Source organism: Mytilus edulis, chromosome 3 (assembly GCF_963676685.1).
Source record: "Mytilus edulis chromosome 3, xbMytEdul2.2, whole genome shotgun sequence".
NCBI classification, from domain to species: Eukaryota; Metazoa; Mollusca; class Bivalvia; order Mytilida; family Mytilidae; genus Mytilus; species Mytilus edulis.
The window spans coordinates 80,356,834-80,374,511 of NC_092346.1; the positions used below are offsets into that span (position 1 = coordinate 80,356,834).

General features: G+C 32.1%; 1 protein-coding gene across 1 annotated transcript in view; it reads left to right on the forward strand.

Moving 5' to 3' along the window:
- The first annotated feature begins 51 nt into the window (after nucleotides 1-51).
- Nucleotides 52-17,678, forward strand: part of LOC139514491 (tetratricopeptide repeat protein 13-like) — a 40,681-nt gene continuing 23,054 nt past the window's right edge. The window contains exons 1-6 of the mRNA XM_071303816.1: nucleotides 52-358; nucleotides 13,667-13,767; nucleotides 14,493-14,568; nucleotides 15,981-16,051; nucleotides 16,835-16,900; nucleotides 17,515-17,607. Coding sequence (XP_071159917.1) covers nucleotides 94-358; nucleotides 13,667-13,767; nucleotides 14,493-14,568; nucleotides 15,981-16,051; nucleotides 16,835-16,900; nucleotides 17,515-17,607 — 672 coding nt within the window. The 5' untranslated portion in view covers nucleotides 52-93. The remainder of the gene's footprint in view (nucleotides 359-13,666; nucleotides 13,768-14,492; nucleotides 14,569-15,980; nucleotides 16,052-16,834; nucleotides 16,901-17,514; nucleotides 17,608-17,678) is intronic.

The window sequence follows — 17,678 nt, forward strand, 5'->3', positions numbered from 1 at the left end:
CATGTTTTATTAAAACGCACGTTCGATAGAGTTCATTACCCTAATCTACTCTTTTACCAGTGGAGGCGTGAAAAGAGCACTTGAACTGGTGACATGGAAAAGAAAGTTAGATTTGTTTTGCAACTTTTGCTTACTTTTTGTGCTTTTAAAGTAAAGGTTGGTCAAATGTGCGATGTCGCAAACGTACAAGTAGAGAATGAAGATGGAGTAATTCAGGTTTTTGAAGTGAAACGTTTGGAACCTGTAAAGGGAGACACCTGTGCTTCATGCAGTCAACAAGCTGTCAACGCTGGACCTCGATTATCCGGACTCGGATCGAGTGTCTTTCTGACAATAGGAGAAGCTGCGCCTGAATGTGGTGTGTGATTTTTATTGCGATTTGTTGTTATTATCAAGATCACAGAAAAATATAAAACAATACCTAAATTACTGTTTATAATTCATGTCCAAAGTGAGTTTTCAGGGGCGGATTAGAATAACTTTTATAAGGGCCTTCAATCAGGAAACAAATTGTTATCATCATCAACATTATCGTACATTGTTTTTAGAGTTATGCCCATCGAGTCTCCAATCCTAGATGTGTGTCGAGTTTTATAATCCACTTATCCCTTGCACTTTAATAATACAGAAATTGTATTAAGTAGTTCAGAGGGAAGCAAGTCAGCTATTACCATTGCAAACTCGTACCAGTGTTAACTAATAACACTGCAAACCTGTACCATTAAGAATATATGAATTGGTTTTGCTACTCTATCTAAAAGAAAATTTAAATTTCTTAATTATCCTTCTAATTTTCTAAATTCCTTTGATTATGTGATAATGTCAGCTGTATCAGATGGGTCTGGTCCCAAAACAATGCAGCTGTAAGTCAATATGGCCTTAAAACAATCTGTCCCGAGTTGATTTGCCCTAAATTCGATCCATGATCCTGATAATAAAATTATGAATATTCTATATAAAATTTGGAGGATATTTACAAGAGAGATTACTCTGCCATCACGACAAAGATTGAAGATATGGAGGATTTGGTGACCTATTTAAAAATAGATCAATGGAATTTGTAAAAAGTATCGATGCGAAAATGATTGTCAGGATTCTCGTTTAAGACGCATATACGCGTCCAGGATGCATGAAAATCGAGCTTGATGGATCATTTTTGAAACCTGTAAGATCGTGGGACACATCCTCTTTGTATCTCCTTGATTCCCAAACACATCGTTTCGCCCTAAGATTCATGATCGTTGACATTGTTTTGACATGAAACTAAACTGGAAGTCAATGTTGAAAAATTTATGTACATATGCATGTGTAAATATGTAATAGTCACCGATTTTTAAAATTTTACGAGTATTTGAAAAGCATGAATATTTCCACGTGTTGAACATCACGTACATATCGATTGAAACAAAAAAGTCAATTTTGTATTAGAATTTGAATTGAAAATATATTATATTTCATAACTGTTGCTACTATGTATAGAATAGATTGTAGAACAGTATAGATATAAAATTGAACGGTTAAAAATAATATGATGAGCCAGTGATATTTGGCATGGTACATATGCAGTCACTTTAGTGAGCCTTCTCTTCCATTCATCTGCCCTGGCATATTGTAACCTTGAAGATGTATGATGGCTCATTTTGTAGCAGAGGCATTTTCACATATTTGGTTAAATTTTTAAGGGTATGAAGTGAGGTTCAATTTTTCTCAGCTTCTTAGGAGAAAACATCCCTTTTATTACGCAATAAGTTCTTTGTATAGATTTTATAACTTCATATAGTTCAAAATCTACATTTATATTCTATGGTCCCCTGCTCACCAAATCAAAAATGATCAACACAAATGGTTAAGGTGAGTCGCTATAGCTATTTAAAAATTGAAACATGTCCAATGTCATGATCACTGAACAGAGATTTCTTGTGTACACACTTCTTTTGAGTTCCTAATTTAAAGTGCATGAAGGATATTGACCCAGTTGTATTCACATAGGCATATCTTTTTTCCAGAGGATTATTTGACCCTGAAGTTCTGAACCTTCCTTATTGGTCCATTGACTTCAGGTGTTATGCATAGTTTTCATGATCTAGTATTATTGCCTTTTTAGCTCACCTGGCCCTTAGTAAGCTTTTCCCGTCACTTTGCGTCCATCGTCGTTAACTTTTACAAAAATCTTCTCCTCTGAAACTACTGGACCAAATTAAACTAAACTTGGCCACAATCATCAATGGGGTATCTAGTTTAAAAAATGTGCCAGGTGCCCCGGCCAACCAACCAAGATGGCTGCCATGGCTAAAAATAGAACATAGGGGTAAAATGCAGTTTTGGGCTTATAACTCAAAAACCATTTAGCATTTAGAGCAAATCTGACATGGAGTAAAATTGTTTTTATCAGGTCAAGATCTATCTGTCCTGAAATTTTCAGATGAATTGGGCAACCTGTTGTTGGGTTGCTGCCCCTGAATTGGTAATTTTAAGGAAATTTTACTGTTTTTTGTTATTATCTTGAATATTATTACAGATGGAGATAAACTGTAAACAGCAATAATGTTCAGCAAAGTAAGATCTACAAATAAGCCACCATGACCGAAATGTACAGTTGACCCCTTTAGGCGTTATTGCCTTTTATAGTCAATTTTTAACCATTTTTCGTAAATCTTAGTAATCTTTTACAAAAATCTTCTTCTCTGAAACTTTTGGGCCAAATTAATCCAAACTTGGCCACAATCATCTTTGGGGTATCTAGTTTAAAACATGTGTCCATTGACCCAGCCATCGAATCAAGATGGCCACCATGGCTAAAAATAGAACATAGGGGTAAAATGTAGTTTTTGGCTTATTACTCAAAAACCAAAGCATTTAACTTAGAGCAAATCTGACATGGGGTTAAATTGTTTATCAGGTCAAGGTATATCTGCACTGAAATTTTCAGATGAATCGGACAACCTGTTGTTGGGTTGCTGCCTCTGAATTGGTAAGTTTAAGAAAATTTTGCTGTTTTTGGTTATTATCTTGAATATTATTATAGATAGAGATAAACTGTAAACAGCAATAATGATCAACAAAGTAAGATTTACAAATAAATCAACATGACGGAAATGGTCAATTGACCCCCTAAGGAGTAATTGTCCTTTTTAGTCAATTTTCATAAAATTTGTAAATTTTAACTAACATTTTCCACTGAAACTACTGGGCCAAGTTCATTATAGATGGAGATAATTGTAACCAGCAAGAATGTTCAGTAAAGTAAGATGTACAAACACATCACCATCACCAAAACACAATTTTGTCATGAATCGATCTGCTTCCTTTGTTTAATATTCACATACATGTAGACCAAGGTGAGCGACACCGGCTCTTTAGAGCCTCTAGTTATTATCTTCACTTTCATTTTTCTATCAAAATTACATAGTCAGTGATGACATATCTCTTTGAAAAAGAATTTTTTGCTCACATGTTTTGATTAGTTATCGGGGGGGGGGGGGGGGGGGGGGGGGGGGGATATTTTTTAAAGAATGTATGGGTCAGTTGTGTTACACTTATATTTTTTGGCTTGGCCAAAAGCAGGCACAAATCAAGGATTTATTGTAAGAGGGTGGTTATCAAAATTTCAGAATTATTAATGAGAGAATTTGACCTATTTAACATTGATATTTTGTTTGGGCGGGGGGGGGAGTTGTAAGTGCAGAATATGCGTTAGAAAGGTTTTTTCAATACCACTGTAAACTTTAAATTTCTTCACAATCTTACATTACACCACTGATTTGAAGTATTCAATACAGTAATATACATATCATTATTAATGCTTAAATTTATATGTGTTACATTGAAATTTTAGAAGGATCTGTTCTACATACAAAAATCTTTACAGCCTTCAACAATGAGCAATGCCCATACTTCATAGTCAACTATAAAAGGCCCCGAAATGACAATGTAAAACAATTCACACTTGTAAGAAAACTAACGGCCCAATTTATGTACAAAAATTGAATGAAAAACAAATATGTTACACATAAACTAAGGACAACCACTAAATTACAGGCTCCTGACTTGTGAAGGGACATACAAACAGAATGTGGCAGTGTTAAACATGTTAGCAGGATCCCAACCCTCCCCATTACCTTGGACAGGGGTATAACAGTACAACATCAGAATGATGTTCATTTTTCCTATATACATGTCAATGATGATATACCTACCCTAATTTTAAGTACTCAATTGAAGTTATTTTCCTCCTATCTGAAAAAAAGACTTTTAAAGTCAAACATTGTTTCTCCTGTTTAAACTTGTGACAAAATTTTTAAAATTAAGATAATTTGCCTAACTACCAACTCTAAAGTTTTTCAGCTTGTTCTAAATGCAAACACTTGTATTAGTATTTGAGGCATTAGAGTTTGTAAAGCCTTTTTTTAGCTCACCTGGCCTAAAAGGCCATGTGAGCTTTTCTCATCACGTCCGTCGTCGTCGTCGTCGTTAACAATTTTTCAAACATCTTCTCCTCTGAAACTATTGAATGGATTTGAATGAAACTTAAAATGATTGTTCCTTAGATTATCCTGCACAAAGTGTGTGCTTCGATTTTTGATCCGTCAAAAAACATGGCCGCCGTTACTTAAAATAGAACATAGGGGTCAAATGCAGTTTTTGGCTTATATCTCAAAAACGGAAGCATTTAGAGCAAATCTGACATGGGGTAAAAATGTTCATTAGGTCAAGATCTATCAGCCCAGAAATTTTCAGATGAATCAAACAAACCATTGTTCGGTTGCTGCCACTTAATTGGTAATTTTAAGGAAATTTTGCATTTTTTGGTCATTATCTTGAATATTATTATAGATGAAGATAAACTGTAAACAGCAAAAATGATCAGCAAAGTAAGATCTACAAATAGGTTAATATGACCAAAATTGTCAATTGACCCCTTAAGGGGTAAATGTCCTTTAATGACAATTTTTCACATTTTGTTCATCATATTTGCTAACTTTAAAAAATCTTCTCCTCTGAAACTACTGAATGGATTTGGATGAAACTTAGCATGATAGTTCCTTAGATTATCCTGCACAAAGTGTTTGCTTCGATTTTTGATCCGTCAAAAAACATGGCCGCCCTTGTACTTTAAATAGAACATAGGGGTCAAATGCAGTTTTTGGCTTATATCTCAAAAACGAAAGCATTTAGAGCAAATCTGACATGGGGTAAAAATGTTCATTAGGTCAAGATCTATCAGCCCTGAAATTTTCAAACGAATCAAACAAACCATTGTTGGGTTGCTGCCACTTAATTGGTAATTTTAAAGGGAAACTTCGCAAAAAAATCAAAAATTGATATTATGTCCATTCTGTATAAAAATGCTCAAATTTATAGATATTAAAGTTTTATTCCGCTAAATAAGAGATCACCATCGATTTTAAATTTTGAGTATCAGTTCTCTGCTCTCCGCCATCTTGTCACCTTCTCCGATGAAAAATCCCGATATGTCTATAAACCACAAAGGAACAAAACTACAGTAAACGATGTAGTCGTAATTGCGTGTCGATATCTTGTCAATCGTACGGTTGTTTTATCTGACTGACTAACTTGATACGGAAAATGGTCTTATATTTTTAAATAACCATATAGTCTGTTATTTTTAAACTGTTAATATTGTAATTAGTTAAAAAGTCAAAGTTCAAATCATAAATAAGTGTTCCGTGGAAATTGTTTTCGAAAATCTAATTCGTTCATAATTCTTTCAAGTAATAAACTTTATTTAAATAAATTCTGATCTTCCCTCATCGGATCACCAGCATGGCTAAAGGTATTACTCCCAAAGGTATTGGAAGGGGTGTAAGGTGACACGTCCAGGTATTCAATCGATTTCCTGTCCGGCGGGCTTGCAAGTTCATGCATCGTTTCCCTTCTGTAGGTATTGATCAGTGTACACGACCGTTACTTATAACTTTCCATTTTGAACTATCAGGTGCATGTATAATATACATTTTTGTCTTCCGTGTCCGAAAGTGATATAATATACTAGTCATTACTGAACTCATACGCTTGTTTATAAATAACATTTCTGGTGTAAAATAATATTATTTATAAAAAAAAAATAATACAAAAAAAAAAATTGAAGAAATACAAATCTATTTACATATTTTTCCAAGGGTTAATTTGGGAAAATGTAATATATACTCGTTGTCAATAGTTTAGGACAGATTGGAACATACCAGAATTATTGATTTAAAAAAATGTGCGCACTTGTCGACGATTCGTGTATACATACGCCTGGGTAGAAAGTTACGGAACTATAGTCAGTAGCGCAATTTAAAATATGTATACATGTATACATTGAACATAAGAAAGAAACATACATTTTGTGTAAATTGTGGTAAAAGTTTTGTAAATAGACTAGTCCACGTATGCCAACAGTATGTAATCAACGAATTCGATAGACTATTGTATACCAAGAAGAAAAAAAAGAAACAATTTGATTTAAATACAGGTCAATTTATAACTTGCTTTGGTTCATCGAAGTTAAGAACATAGTAAACTCACAGATTTATATATCAATTAGATTGTTCTCGAATAAAGGACGAAATTCGTCATCATCACAATTGTTCCAACATTCATGTAAAATATATGCAACTGGACGTACACTAATAATCCCCAAGGGATGTGAATATTTTCTAGGAAAACTATTGAGTATCAATTTCGGGATTTATTTTCTTTCTTGATATTCAATGACAGCAATTTAAAGAATAAACTGCTTGTCGGATATTTGTCCGCTTTAGGGGTATTCTTGCAAGTTGAACAGACTTATAATAACATTCAAAAATAGGGAAAGATAACATTAAATTCGTTGTCTTTAATTTTAAACATCGTTGGTCAAATAGTTATTTAAGTATATATATACGTTGGGAGACGACGATTATTATAGTAGTCTCAGATTTTAATAAGGACGTTCCCGATTATGAATAAATTTGGTCGACGTTTTTCACACTTGAAAGAATATCTATTCGTAATTTTTCGATTCCATTCCAATACAAAAGTATTTTTTCTTTATTCGTACATATTATATTCCGCTTCGGTAGAGTTATCTTCAGATAGTTTCATATATTAATTAATACATGGCTTTCAAGTCTAAATGTAAGTGTTCTCGTACATTTTTTCGCCTAATAAAGACAAATAAAAATGATTTAGTAAAGCTATTTCTAATTTCTAAGTCCCCCTTTTTTATGAGACATAAATCAAGGACAAGACTTGTATATCATTTCATTCTGACATATGAACTAAGTTTCCCGTCTTTAACCGAAAATTGTGTATTTCTTAGTAAATTAACTTATTTGAATTCAAATAAATAATAGCACCAAATATAATTAAATAATTCCACGGCGACCAATTTTTATTTGTCACCAACTTGAATATGTATTTTTAATGTGTGTATTAAATGCTCCCACTGATCCGAATAGACAGTCACACCTGGCAAGGTGTGCCCTAGAGGCGTGGTTAAATACCGAAGTGCAAATAACAATTTACCTTTCAACAAGCCATCTACGAGTATTGCCACAGAACCGTGAATACACACATCGTATAAACCTAGTCATAGCAGAGATAGTAAAAGGTCAATAATAGTACACCAACATATTGTCTTGACAGATTATTGTACTTTAATTTGTTCACCTTATCAGTCCGAAAATGCATTTATTAAAAATAAATTTATAACTTTTTGTGTTGTCTACAAAAATAATTCGAATATATACGTTTAACATAGATAATTTATCTCACGAATGAGTACAATTGAACGTCTGTGCGTTTTATCTTCTTATTATCGGATGGTTATTAGATAAAGCATAAGTCATCGGCGCGCTTACGATTACGTTAAAATATGATTAAAAACCAAGACTTTTAATGATTGTATTTTAAATCCCGGCATGCAAAAATCAGGAGAAAACGTCACGACCTACAGGAAGTAGTTGATATTTTTTCATTAATTATTGAATTTCTCCTTTATTACTGCACATATAGCGATAAAACTTTGTGAATATATATATTATGTCATAATGAACATATTTAAACCATAAGTAAAAAATCGTGAATTTTCCCTTTAAGGAAATTTTGCAGTTTTTGGTCATTATCTTGAATATCATTATAGATAAAGATAAACTGTAAACAGCAAAAATGATCAGCAAAGTAAGATCTACAAATAGGTTAATATGACCAAAATTGTCAATTGACCCCTTAAGGGGTAAATGTCCTTTAATGACAATTTTTCACAATTTGTTCATCATATTTGCTAACTTTAAAAAATCTTCTCCTCTGAAACTACTGAATGGATTTGGATGAAACTTAGCATGATAGTTCCTTAGATTATCCTGCACAAAGTGTGTGCTTCGATTTTTGATCCGTCAAAAAACATGGCCGCCCTTACTTTAAATAGAACATAGGGGTCAAATGCAGTTTTTGGCTTACAATGTATATCTCAAAAACGAAAGCATTTAGAGCAAATCTGACATGGGGTAAAAATGTTCATTAGGTCAAGATCTATCAGCCCTGACATTTTCAGACGAATCAAACAAACCATTGTTGGGTTGCTGCCACTTAATTGGTAATTTTAAGGAAATTTTGCAGTTTTTGGTCATTATCTTGAATATCATTATAGATAAGGCCTGACTTTTTATTTTATCTGTTTAACGAGAAAATTTGTAAAAAATTAGGGTCGAGGGGGCGAAATAAATAAAAAAATAAAAGTGCAAAATTGGTCCAGTCGACACTAAAAATAAAAAAAAAAACCCATTATAAGTGACTTTTTTTTTTTTTTTTTTTGTTAGAATTTATCAAAATACAAGAACAATGAAATGAGAACAGACCAGTACATTAACCCAGAGAAATATAAATACATATAGTTTATATATGTCTCTGGTTAACCCTTCTATTAATATAAACATAAAAACTATGTTTTGATTCTGTATTTCCACTAATATAGATCCATGGCACCACTCAAATATATCAACCTCGCTGCATATACACTATATATGTATATACCAGTCACCCAGTCAGGAACCTCTTAGTGTATGCAGAGACATATATATATACACATGTGTATATATATGTCTCTGGTGTAATAGTCCCAGAGTTAAGCAACTTTAACCTATAAATTGAAACAATGCTTATACATGGAAATATAAACATTAATCAAGAAGATCTAACCAAAAGTATGTTAATGCGTGTGGAATACGTAATTTTCCCTTTTGGGATCAATTTTTGTCTGTCAGCAGTTCCATTCATGCGTCTGTAGTCATTATCGCAAGAATCCGGATTTCGGTCATAGCGGGTCCGTTTCCGATGAAATCCCGATTCCGATCCGTAGTTCTACAAATTTAAATGTCGGACGAAGAAAAATTTACAAAAATAAACGATGTTTGATACGCTATTTGGAAAGGAATATGACGTTTCTAATGCAATACATGGATGACAAGTTTACTTGAGGCTAATTTCATCAAGTTCTGATGAAGTAATAACTGATTTTGCCGAAAGTTAGAATGATTTGATGTACGCTCTCGTGTAACAAGTATCTGAGACTACTATAACACTTTATAGTAGTCTCAGCAAGTATGAAAAGCATGCCACCAGCTTAAAAATCTTTTAGAAGAAAATATATCGTTTATGCCTTGAATGTCTTTACTTTTAAATGAAAATTACTGTTTCATTGACTTGTTAAAAATTAAATATTACCGATAACGAAATTGACTGAAAGCGAGTATCGTGAACAACACGTTTTATTTTTTCTGAGGATTTCGTAACAGTCGGCGGGAAAAATAATAATAAAAGTAAGAAGCACTACTTTTATTTTTATTCTAAAATCGGGAAAGGTGGAGTCGGCGGATCTCGTTAAACAGATAATAAAAAAAGTCTGGCCTAAAGATAAACTGTAAACAGCAAAAATGATCAGCAAAGTAAGATCTACAAATAGGTTAATATGACCAAAATTGTCAATTGACCCCTTAAGGGGTAAATGTCCTTTAATGACAATTTTTCACAATTTGTTCATCATATTTGCTAACTTTAAAAAATCTTCTCCTCTGAAACTACTGAATGGATTTGGATGAAACTTAGCATGAAAGTTCCTTAGATTATCCTGCAAAAAGTGTGTGCTTCGATTTTTGATCCGTCAAAAAACATGGCCGCCCTTACTTTAAATAGAACATAGGGGTCAAATGCAGTTTTTGGCTTATATCTCAAAAACGAAAGCATTTAGAGCAAATCTGACATGGGGTTTAAATGTTCAATAGGTCAAGATCTATCAGCCCTGAAATTTTCAGACGAATCAAACAAACCATTGTTGGGTTGCTGCCACTTAATTGGTAATTTTAAGGAAATTTTGCAGTTTTTGGTCATTATCTTGAATATCATTATAGATAAAGATAAACTGTAAACAGCAAAAATGATCAGCAAAGTAAGATCTACAAATAAGTTAAATATGACCAAAATTGTCAATTGACCCCTTAAGGGGTTATTGTCCTTTAATGACAATTTTTTCACAATTTGTTCATCATATTTGCTAACTTTAAAAATCTTCTCCTCTAAAACTACTCAACCAAATTCAACCAAACTTCAACTGAATGATCAGTAGGGTGTATAAAATAAAGTTTGTGTTTTATTTTCTATTTTGTCTAAAAACATTTATGCATTAGGTCAACTATATTTGGTGTATGAAAATATTTTATGATCTATATGTCGGTTACGCAGGTTTTATTTGAACTTGACCTCATTTTCACAGTCCATTGCTAAGTTTTAAGTGTTTGTGTTTTGGTCTCATTTTCTTTATTTATAAACAGTAAGTCATATATATTTGTAATATTGAAGAATTGTTAGCTGTACATGTTTCCCTGGCATGGTTCAATATGTTCAATAAGGCATGGTTTACCAGGTGAGCGATTCAGGCTCTTGAGAGCCTCTTGTTTTTTAAATGTTTCTGGTAGTTTTTAGCATGTTAAAGTTTACCAAAATCTACCAATTTTTCACAATTAATTTTTTGGAGTACATCAATCATCTCATCTCAACTTTGATTCATTTCTAAAAAATGTAAACGTCAAATTACTTGTCTTTTAACAAATGTGTTGTTCTGGTTTCTCTACCTAACATTATTTTGAGCCCTATCCTAAACTTTGCATTCATACAATCCAAACCCTTATGTTGCTGGCTTGATAGCATGACGCCTTGACAGAGTAAACAAGCAGGACTTATACTGTTTCCAGTGGCAGCAGAGGTGCAGGCTTCAACCATTTGTCAACCCTTTCCTCTAAAATGATGCCTTTTCATGCCACCGGGTGACCCCTTTTACTCCATAATGACGCCTGTGTAGTACCTTAGTTGAAACACTTTTGACTACGAAATGTCTGCATCAACCTTAATAAAATTTGTATCCAATATGAAAAGGATATTCTTCAGAATATCTGACAAATTTATTTGATGAAATATTTGTTTTTTGCAATGCAGAAAAACTTTAAAGCATATTTTTAGCATTTTATTGCAAAATCCTATGCGAATCAAGTATGCAAAAAAAAAAAATCCATTGAGGAAAAGGTTAAAGTTTTCATTATGATTAGTTCAATTTATGGGGAACACCAAAATGTAAATCAGCTGTAATTTAGGGTTGCAGTTGCATAAGTACATCTCCTTTCCATAGAGATTTTTTGGCTCAACCCCTGAAGTCAGAATGAGATCTATTGAACTTAAAATGTTATAAAAAAATGGAGATGTGGTATGATTGCCAATGAGACAACTGTCAACCAAAGTTCAAATAATAATTATAATAATAAATGCAAATTTACAGATCTAACATTGTTGGACTGTTATTTAGACAAATTATATATACATATATGTTTTATCAGCCTTGTATCACCATCACTGCCGGTGATCTGATGGACACACTCTGTTGTAGAGTCGTCACTGGTTCAGACGTACCTATAATATAATATTTCTGTGACTGCATCTTGCATTGATTTGTAGGATCCTTTACAATAGATAATTTCTCAGGCACTTAGGTTTATGAAACAGATTTTTTTTTTTTTTTTTTTGTTGTTGTTGATAAAAATATTCATTTTTATACGCCGGTCAAAATTTTTGACGGGATGTATTATGGTATACAAATGTCCGGTGTCCGTCCGTCTGTCTGTCCGGCATAAACATGTGGCACCGTAACTTGAGAACGACTTATCTAAATTTCATGAAACTTAATATAGTTGTTTTTTATGATGGTCAAATGATCTGTATACTTTTTGGTGAAAATAAGATTTAAACTTTTTGAGTTACGGCATTTTGTAACTAAAACAGGGGTGTGTTTTTTTTCATATGTTGCACCGTATCTCAAAAACGATTCTTGATTATTGCTTAAAACTTTACACACTTCTCAGTTATATTAATCTTAATATCTGTATACTTTTTGGTGATGATTCAAAATTTCATTTTTGAGTTATTGAGTATTTTGTAAAAAAGGGGGAGGGTTTTTTAAATGTTGCGCGGTATCTCAAAAACAATTTATGATTATTGCTTAAAACTTTACACACTTCTTTTTTATATTAATCTTAAGATCTGTATACTTTTTGGTGATGATTCAAAATTTCATTTTTGAGTTATTGAGTATTTTGTAAAAAAGGGGGAGGGGGTTTTTACATGTCGTGCCGTATCTCAAAAATGATTTATGATTATTGCTTAAAACTTTACACACTTCTTTGTTATATTAATCTAAAGATCTGTTTACTTTTTGGTGATGACTCAAAATTTTATTTTTGAGTTATTGAGTATTTTGTAAAAAAGGGGAGTTTTTTTTTTACATATCTCGCCATATCTCAAAAACAATTTATGATTATTGCTTGAAACTGTACACACTTCTTTGTTATATTAATCTAAAGATCTGTATACTTTTTGGTGATGATTCAAAATTTCATTTTTGAGTTATTGAGTATTTTGTAAAAAAAAGGGGGAGGGGGTTTTTACATGTCGTGCCGTATCTCAAAAATGATTTATGATTATTGCTTAAAACTTTATATACTTCTTTGTTATATTAATCTAAAGATCTGTTTACTTTTTGGTGATGACTCAAAATTTCATTTTTGAGTTATTGAGTATTTTGTAAAAAAGGGGAGGTTTTTTTTTACATATCTCGCCATATCTCAAAAACAATTTATGATTATTGCTTGAAACTGTACACACTTCTATGTTATATTAATCTAAAGATCTGTATACTTTTTGGTTTGATTCAAAATTTTATTTTAGTGATATTTGTAAAAAAAAAAACAGGGTGGGGGGTTTCACATGTCCCGCCATGTCTCAAAAGCAATAAATGGTAATTGCTTAAAACTTTCTCAGAAACTATTTATGATTATTGCATAAAACTTTCACACAAGACGTCGGGCGTATCATGCGCTCATGGCGCAGCTGTTTATTCTATATTTATAATACATATCTATCACTTCTGTGCATATGTACATTATGCAGATTAGGGGTTTGATAAAGCCTTTGCAACTGTGACTGATATTAATATCATCACAGATGGCTAATACAGCATGCATGATTGCTGTTGACTGTATTAGCCTTACAATTTATCTGTATTTACCACAAAGCATATATATATATACCCCTTTTTTACTGCAGATAAGAAAGTAAATGATTTTTACCTTTATTTTTATAGATGACAAATCATCGGACCCTCCTGTTGGACTCTGCTCAACACTTAGAGATTCTGGATATTGTGTCAAAGAAGAAACAGAAACATGTCAGCATAGTCTTGAGGTATTCTGTCTCACAAATAGAAGCTTATCATTTTTTTAATCTTTTTGAATTTTTCAGTTAACAAGGACAAAAATGACATGAAGAGTTTTAACATTTAACACAAAAGATTGAAAAACCAAAAATATCAAATGTTTGAGAGCATAAAGAATAAATAATGTTTAAATCACACTAATCATTTGATAACGAGCTACAGACATGCACCATTGTTGTCATAGAAACATGAGGCTGGAATTTTTTGAATAAAATAGGTTGCTATATTGGTTAAGTTAAATGAATATTATAAAAAAAAATCAACATTATAAATGATATAATACAGTTTCCCATACTTTAGACTGTTTATTTTGGTATTTAAACAGAATGTATATTTTCCAATTGTCATCCTCCTTGAGGTTTTAATGTGACACTTGCACTGATAATACTTAAGAATATAATCCATATATTAATTTATATGGATAGTTTACATGACTAAAATTTAAGCAGATATTATTGGGAAATTAAATGAAACAAGGTACCCATAGATGACAATGATACATCATGGACCGACTGTCCAAAGGAAAAGGCATGATATTGAATTCTGCATAGAGTAAAACTGTATATATGGAGGCTGCAAAACAAGACAAACAGTTCACTCAAAAATCTTTCATATACAAGAATGAAAGTTTATACTTATTGACTCTAAAACAACACTAAATGAGCAGAAATTGAATTACCATTGATTTATTTAGGATTTGGCCACAGAGATAGTTGAGAGGGATTTAGTACCTCTAGCAGCACAAAATCCTGAGGCTGATAAAAAACTAGGTAAGATAAAGCATGGTTAAACTCACAAAATCCTTGGGCTGATAAAAAACTAAATAAGATAAAGTATGGCTAGAATCACAAAATCCTGAGGTTGATAATGAACTAGCCAGTAGGTAGGATAAATTATGGCTAGAATAACAAAATCCTGAGGCTGTCATTAAAAATGATGTAGGATAAATTATGGCTAGAATCACAAAATCCTGAGGTTGATTAAAACTGAAAGGAAAAGTATGGCTAGTATCACAAATCCTGAGGTTTATTAAAAAAAAAACTAGGTAGGATAAATTATGACTAGAATAACAAAATCCTGAGGTTGATTAAAAATTAGGTGGGATAAATTATGGTTACAATCACAAAATCCTGAGCTGATTAAAAATTAGGTAGGATAAATTATGGCTAGAATCACAAAATCCTGAGCTGATTAAAAAACTAGGTTAGATACAGTATGGCTAGAATCACAAAATCCTGAGGCTGATAAAAAATTAGGTGGGATAAATTATGGCTAGAATCACAAGATCCTGAGGCTGATAAAAAGTTAGGTGGGATAAATTATGGCTAGAATCACAAGATCCTGAGGCTCGTAAAAAAACTAGGTAAGAAAAAGAATTGCTAGTATCACAATTGTTGAGGTTGTAAGTATGTTGAACTTGAAATACTGAGTACTTGTGTTAAGGGTTTTCTGACTGAAGTATTTATTATTTAGTAGAAAATGCTTTCAGGAGGTAAAATTTGCTTACTTTAGGATATTCTGTTATTAGTATGGTGTAATGCAGTACATTTAAATTAAATTAAGGATAAATACAGCATTTTATTAATAGTTATCCTTTATACATGTTATATCACTGTTAAGTTATGCTCATTGCTGTGACATAATATTGTAATTTTACCTTGAAGATTATGTAATCTAGCATGTCAATACATCTACACATGAGAAAAACAGATTTTCAGTCAGATTTTAATATATATTTATTGATTTTAATATATTTCATCTTATAAAGCAAAATGAACTACACAAATATCTTTTATAATTTGTTTGTAATTGATAGTCCATTTCAACATGATGAATGATTTGCTTGACAAATTCTATAGGTCCATGCATGTTTATTTATAAAGGATTATATTTTATTAAAATCATTAAATATTCATGCATTGTTTATTTGTAAAAGAATCATTTCCCTTAATGTCAACTGTTTGTACAACTCTTAAAGGAAATATGAACAAGGAAATCAAGACTTAACAATGTTTCCTTTTCATTTTCTGATTTATGATAACATTTGAATGGACAACAGCTATGTTCTGTAGAGAATTTTTGTGTCATATGCAGTAGATATAGATGTCATGAAATTTTGGTTTGAGTAAATGAAATAAAAAGAAGAGAATGCATCCAATACTTCATTTATTATATTTTCCAGCTTTAGGATTTGTATTGTTAAACATGGGAAGTTACGATGCAGCAATGAAGACATTTAATGAAGTCTTGTATGTAAGTAGTCATAATGCATGAAACATCAATGAAGTTTAAAAACAAGAAAATGAATTTCAACATCTGATTGTATGTTTGTATGCTACCTATGGTAGCATAAATGGTAGAGGTTTTGGAACCCTAAAATATTTGTTTGCCATTTATTCTTCCTTTTGGCATTGTGCCCATACCAATATCCTTAAAAACTAACTTTAACAATCTGGCAACCATTAATTTCCTGTCACAAAATCTTGTGTGAAAATACAAAAAAAAAATGTAATTTTTATGCCCCATTTATGGGCACTATGCTATCAGGTCTGTGCATCTGTTTGTTTGTCCCTCTGTCCCGCTTCAGGTGAAAGTTTTTGGTCGAGGTAGTTTTATTGAAGTTGATGTCCAATCAACTTGATACTTAGTACATATGTTCCAAACAAATGGAAGTTATTAACTACCTTGACTGGCTATACAGCCCTCGCAGGGTTGGCATATGTTCCCTATGATACGATCTTTCTAATTTTAAAATTAGAGTTTTTACCCCATTTTCACGATTTCCTGAACATAGAAAATGATAGTGCAGATGGGGCATTCGTGTACTTAGTACACATTCATGTTTTACAGATCATTCCTAAACACATAAGTGACCATACAATTTTTCCTGCAAATTTGTATATGTCTGATTATTGAAAAGTATGATTATTAGTAAAAGTCATGTGCAGCAATAACTTTTGGGAGCTCATTAGGTAGCACCTGCCTCATGTTAATAACTTTGTATGTAAAAATGAGTTTTCTATTATTTTGTTTCAGGAGAGTAATGATTTAAAAGGGGCTTACTATGGAAGAGGAATGGTGTATGCCAGGCGAGGTTTACAGGTAAATTGATTACTTAGTATACATGATGGACATGATGTATCCTGGGTTTTGGTTACAGGCCTGCATGACTAACACGATAAAAAAAAATTCATGTATCCTGGATTGTGATAGGTGCCCTGTAGAAGAGGGGACCAATTAGTAATTAGTTCAATTTTATCAAGATAGGTAAATCCAGAGCTAATTCTGAATGATTGATTGAAGTTTTTTCATTGTTAATGAATTCAGGCTTTAATGGAGTAATCTTAGATCAGTGGAATATAATGACTGAATTATTCAGGTTACACTTTGACATGCTGCTTAACTACTTATTTTTTTTTATAGTAAATCCCCTAAAAACGTAACACATTGTAATTTCAATTTCGTTATCATCTTGAGCACTGTTAATGTCTCTTGTAGTCATGAGGTTATGCAGTATAAAATTTTCTCTGTAGAAGCAGTGTCACAAATTATATAATGTTCAAATTATTTAAATTCTAGGAAGCGCAGTTTCTTCATGAAAATATTTAAAAAAAAACACTTTGTTTTGTGTAATTATGGAAAGAACCAATAATCTTTTTGGAAAAACTTGTATATTAAACTTTCAAAGTACCTCATCTGTTTCTTCTTTTCACCAGGAAAAAGCCAATGCAGCTAAATCCATCAGAGAATTTACTGAAGTTATACACAGGACAGAAAATTTTCATGAACCATTTGCAAGAAGAGGGGAGGTAATAGAATATAAATTGAAAATGTCCCATGATGTCACAAGCTTTGTATTAAACAGGATTTTCTGGCTGTG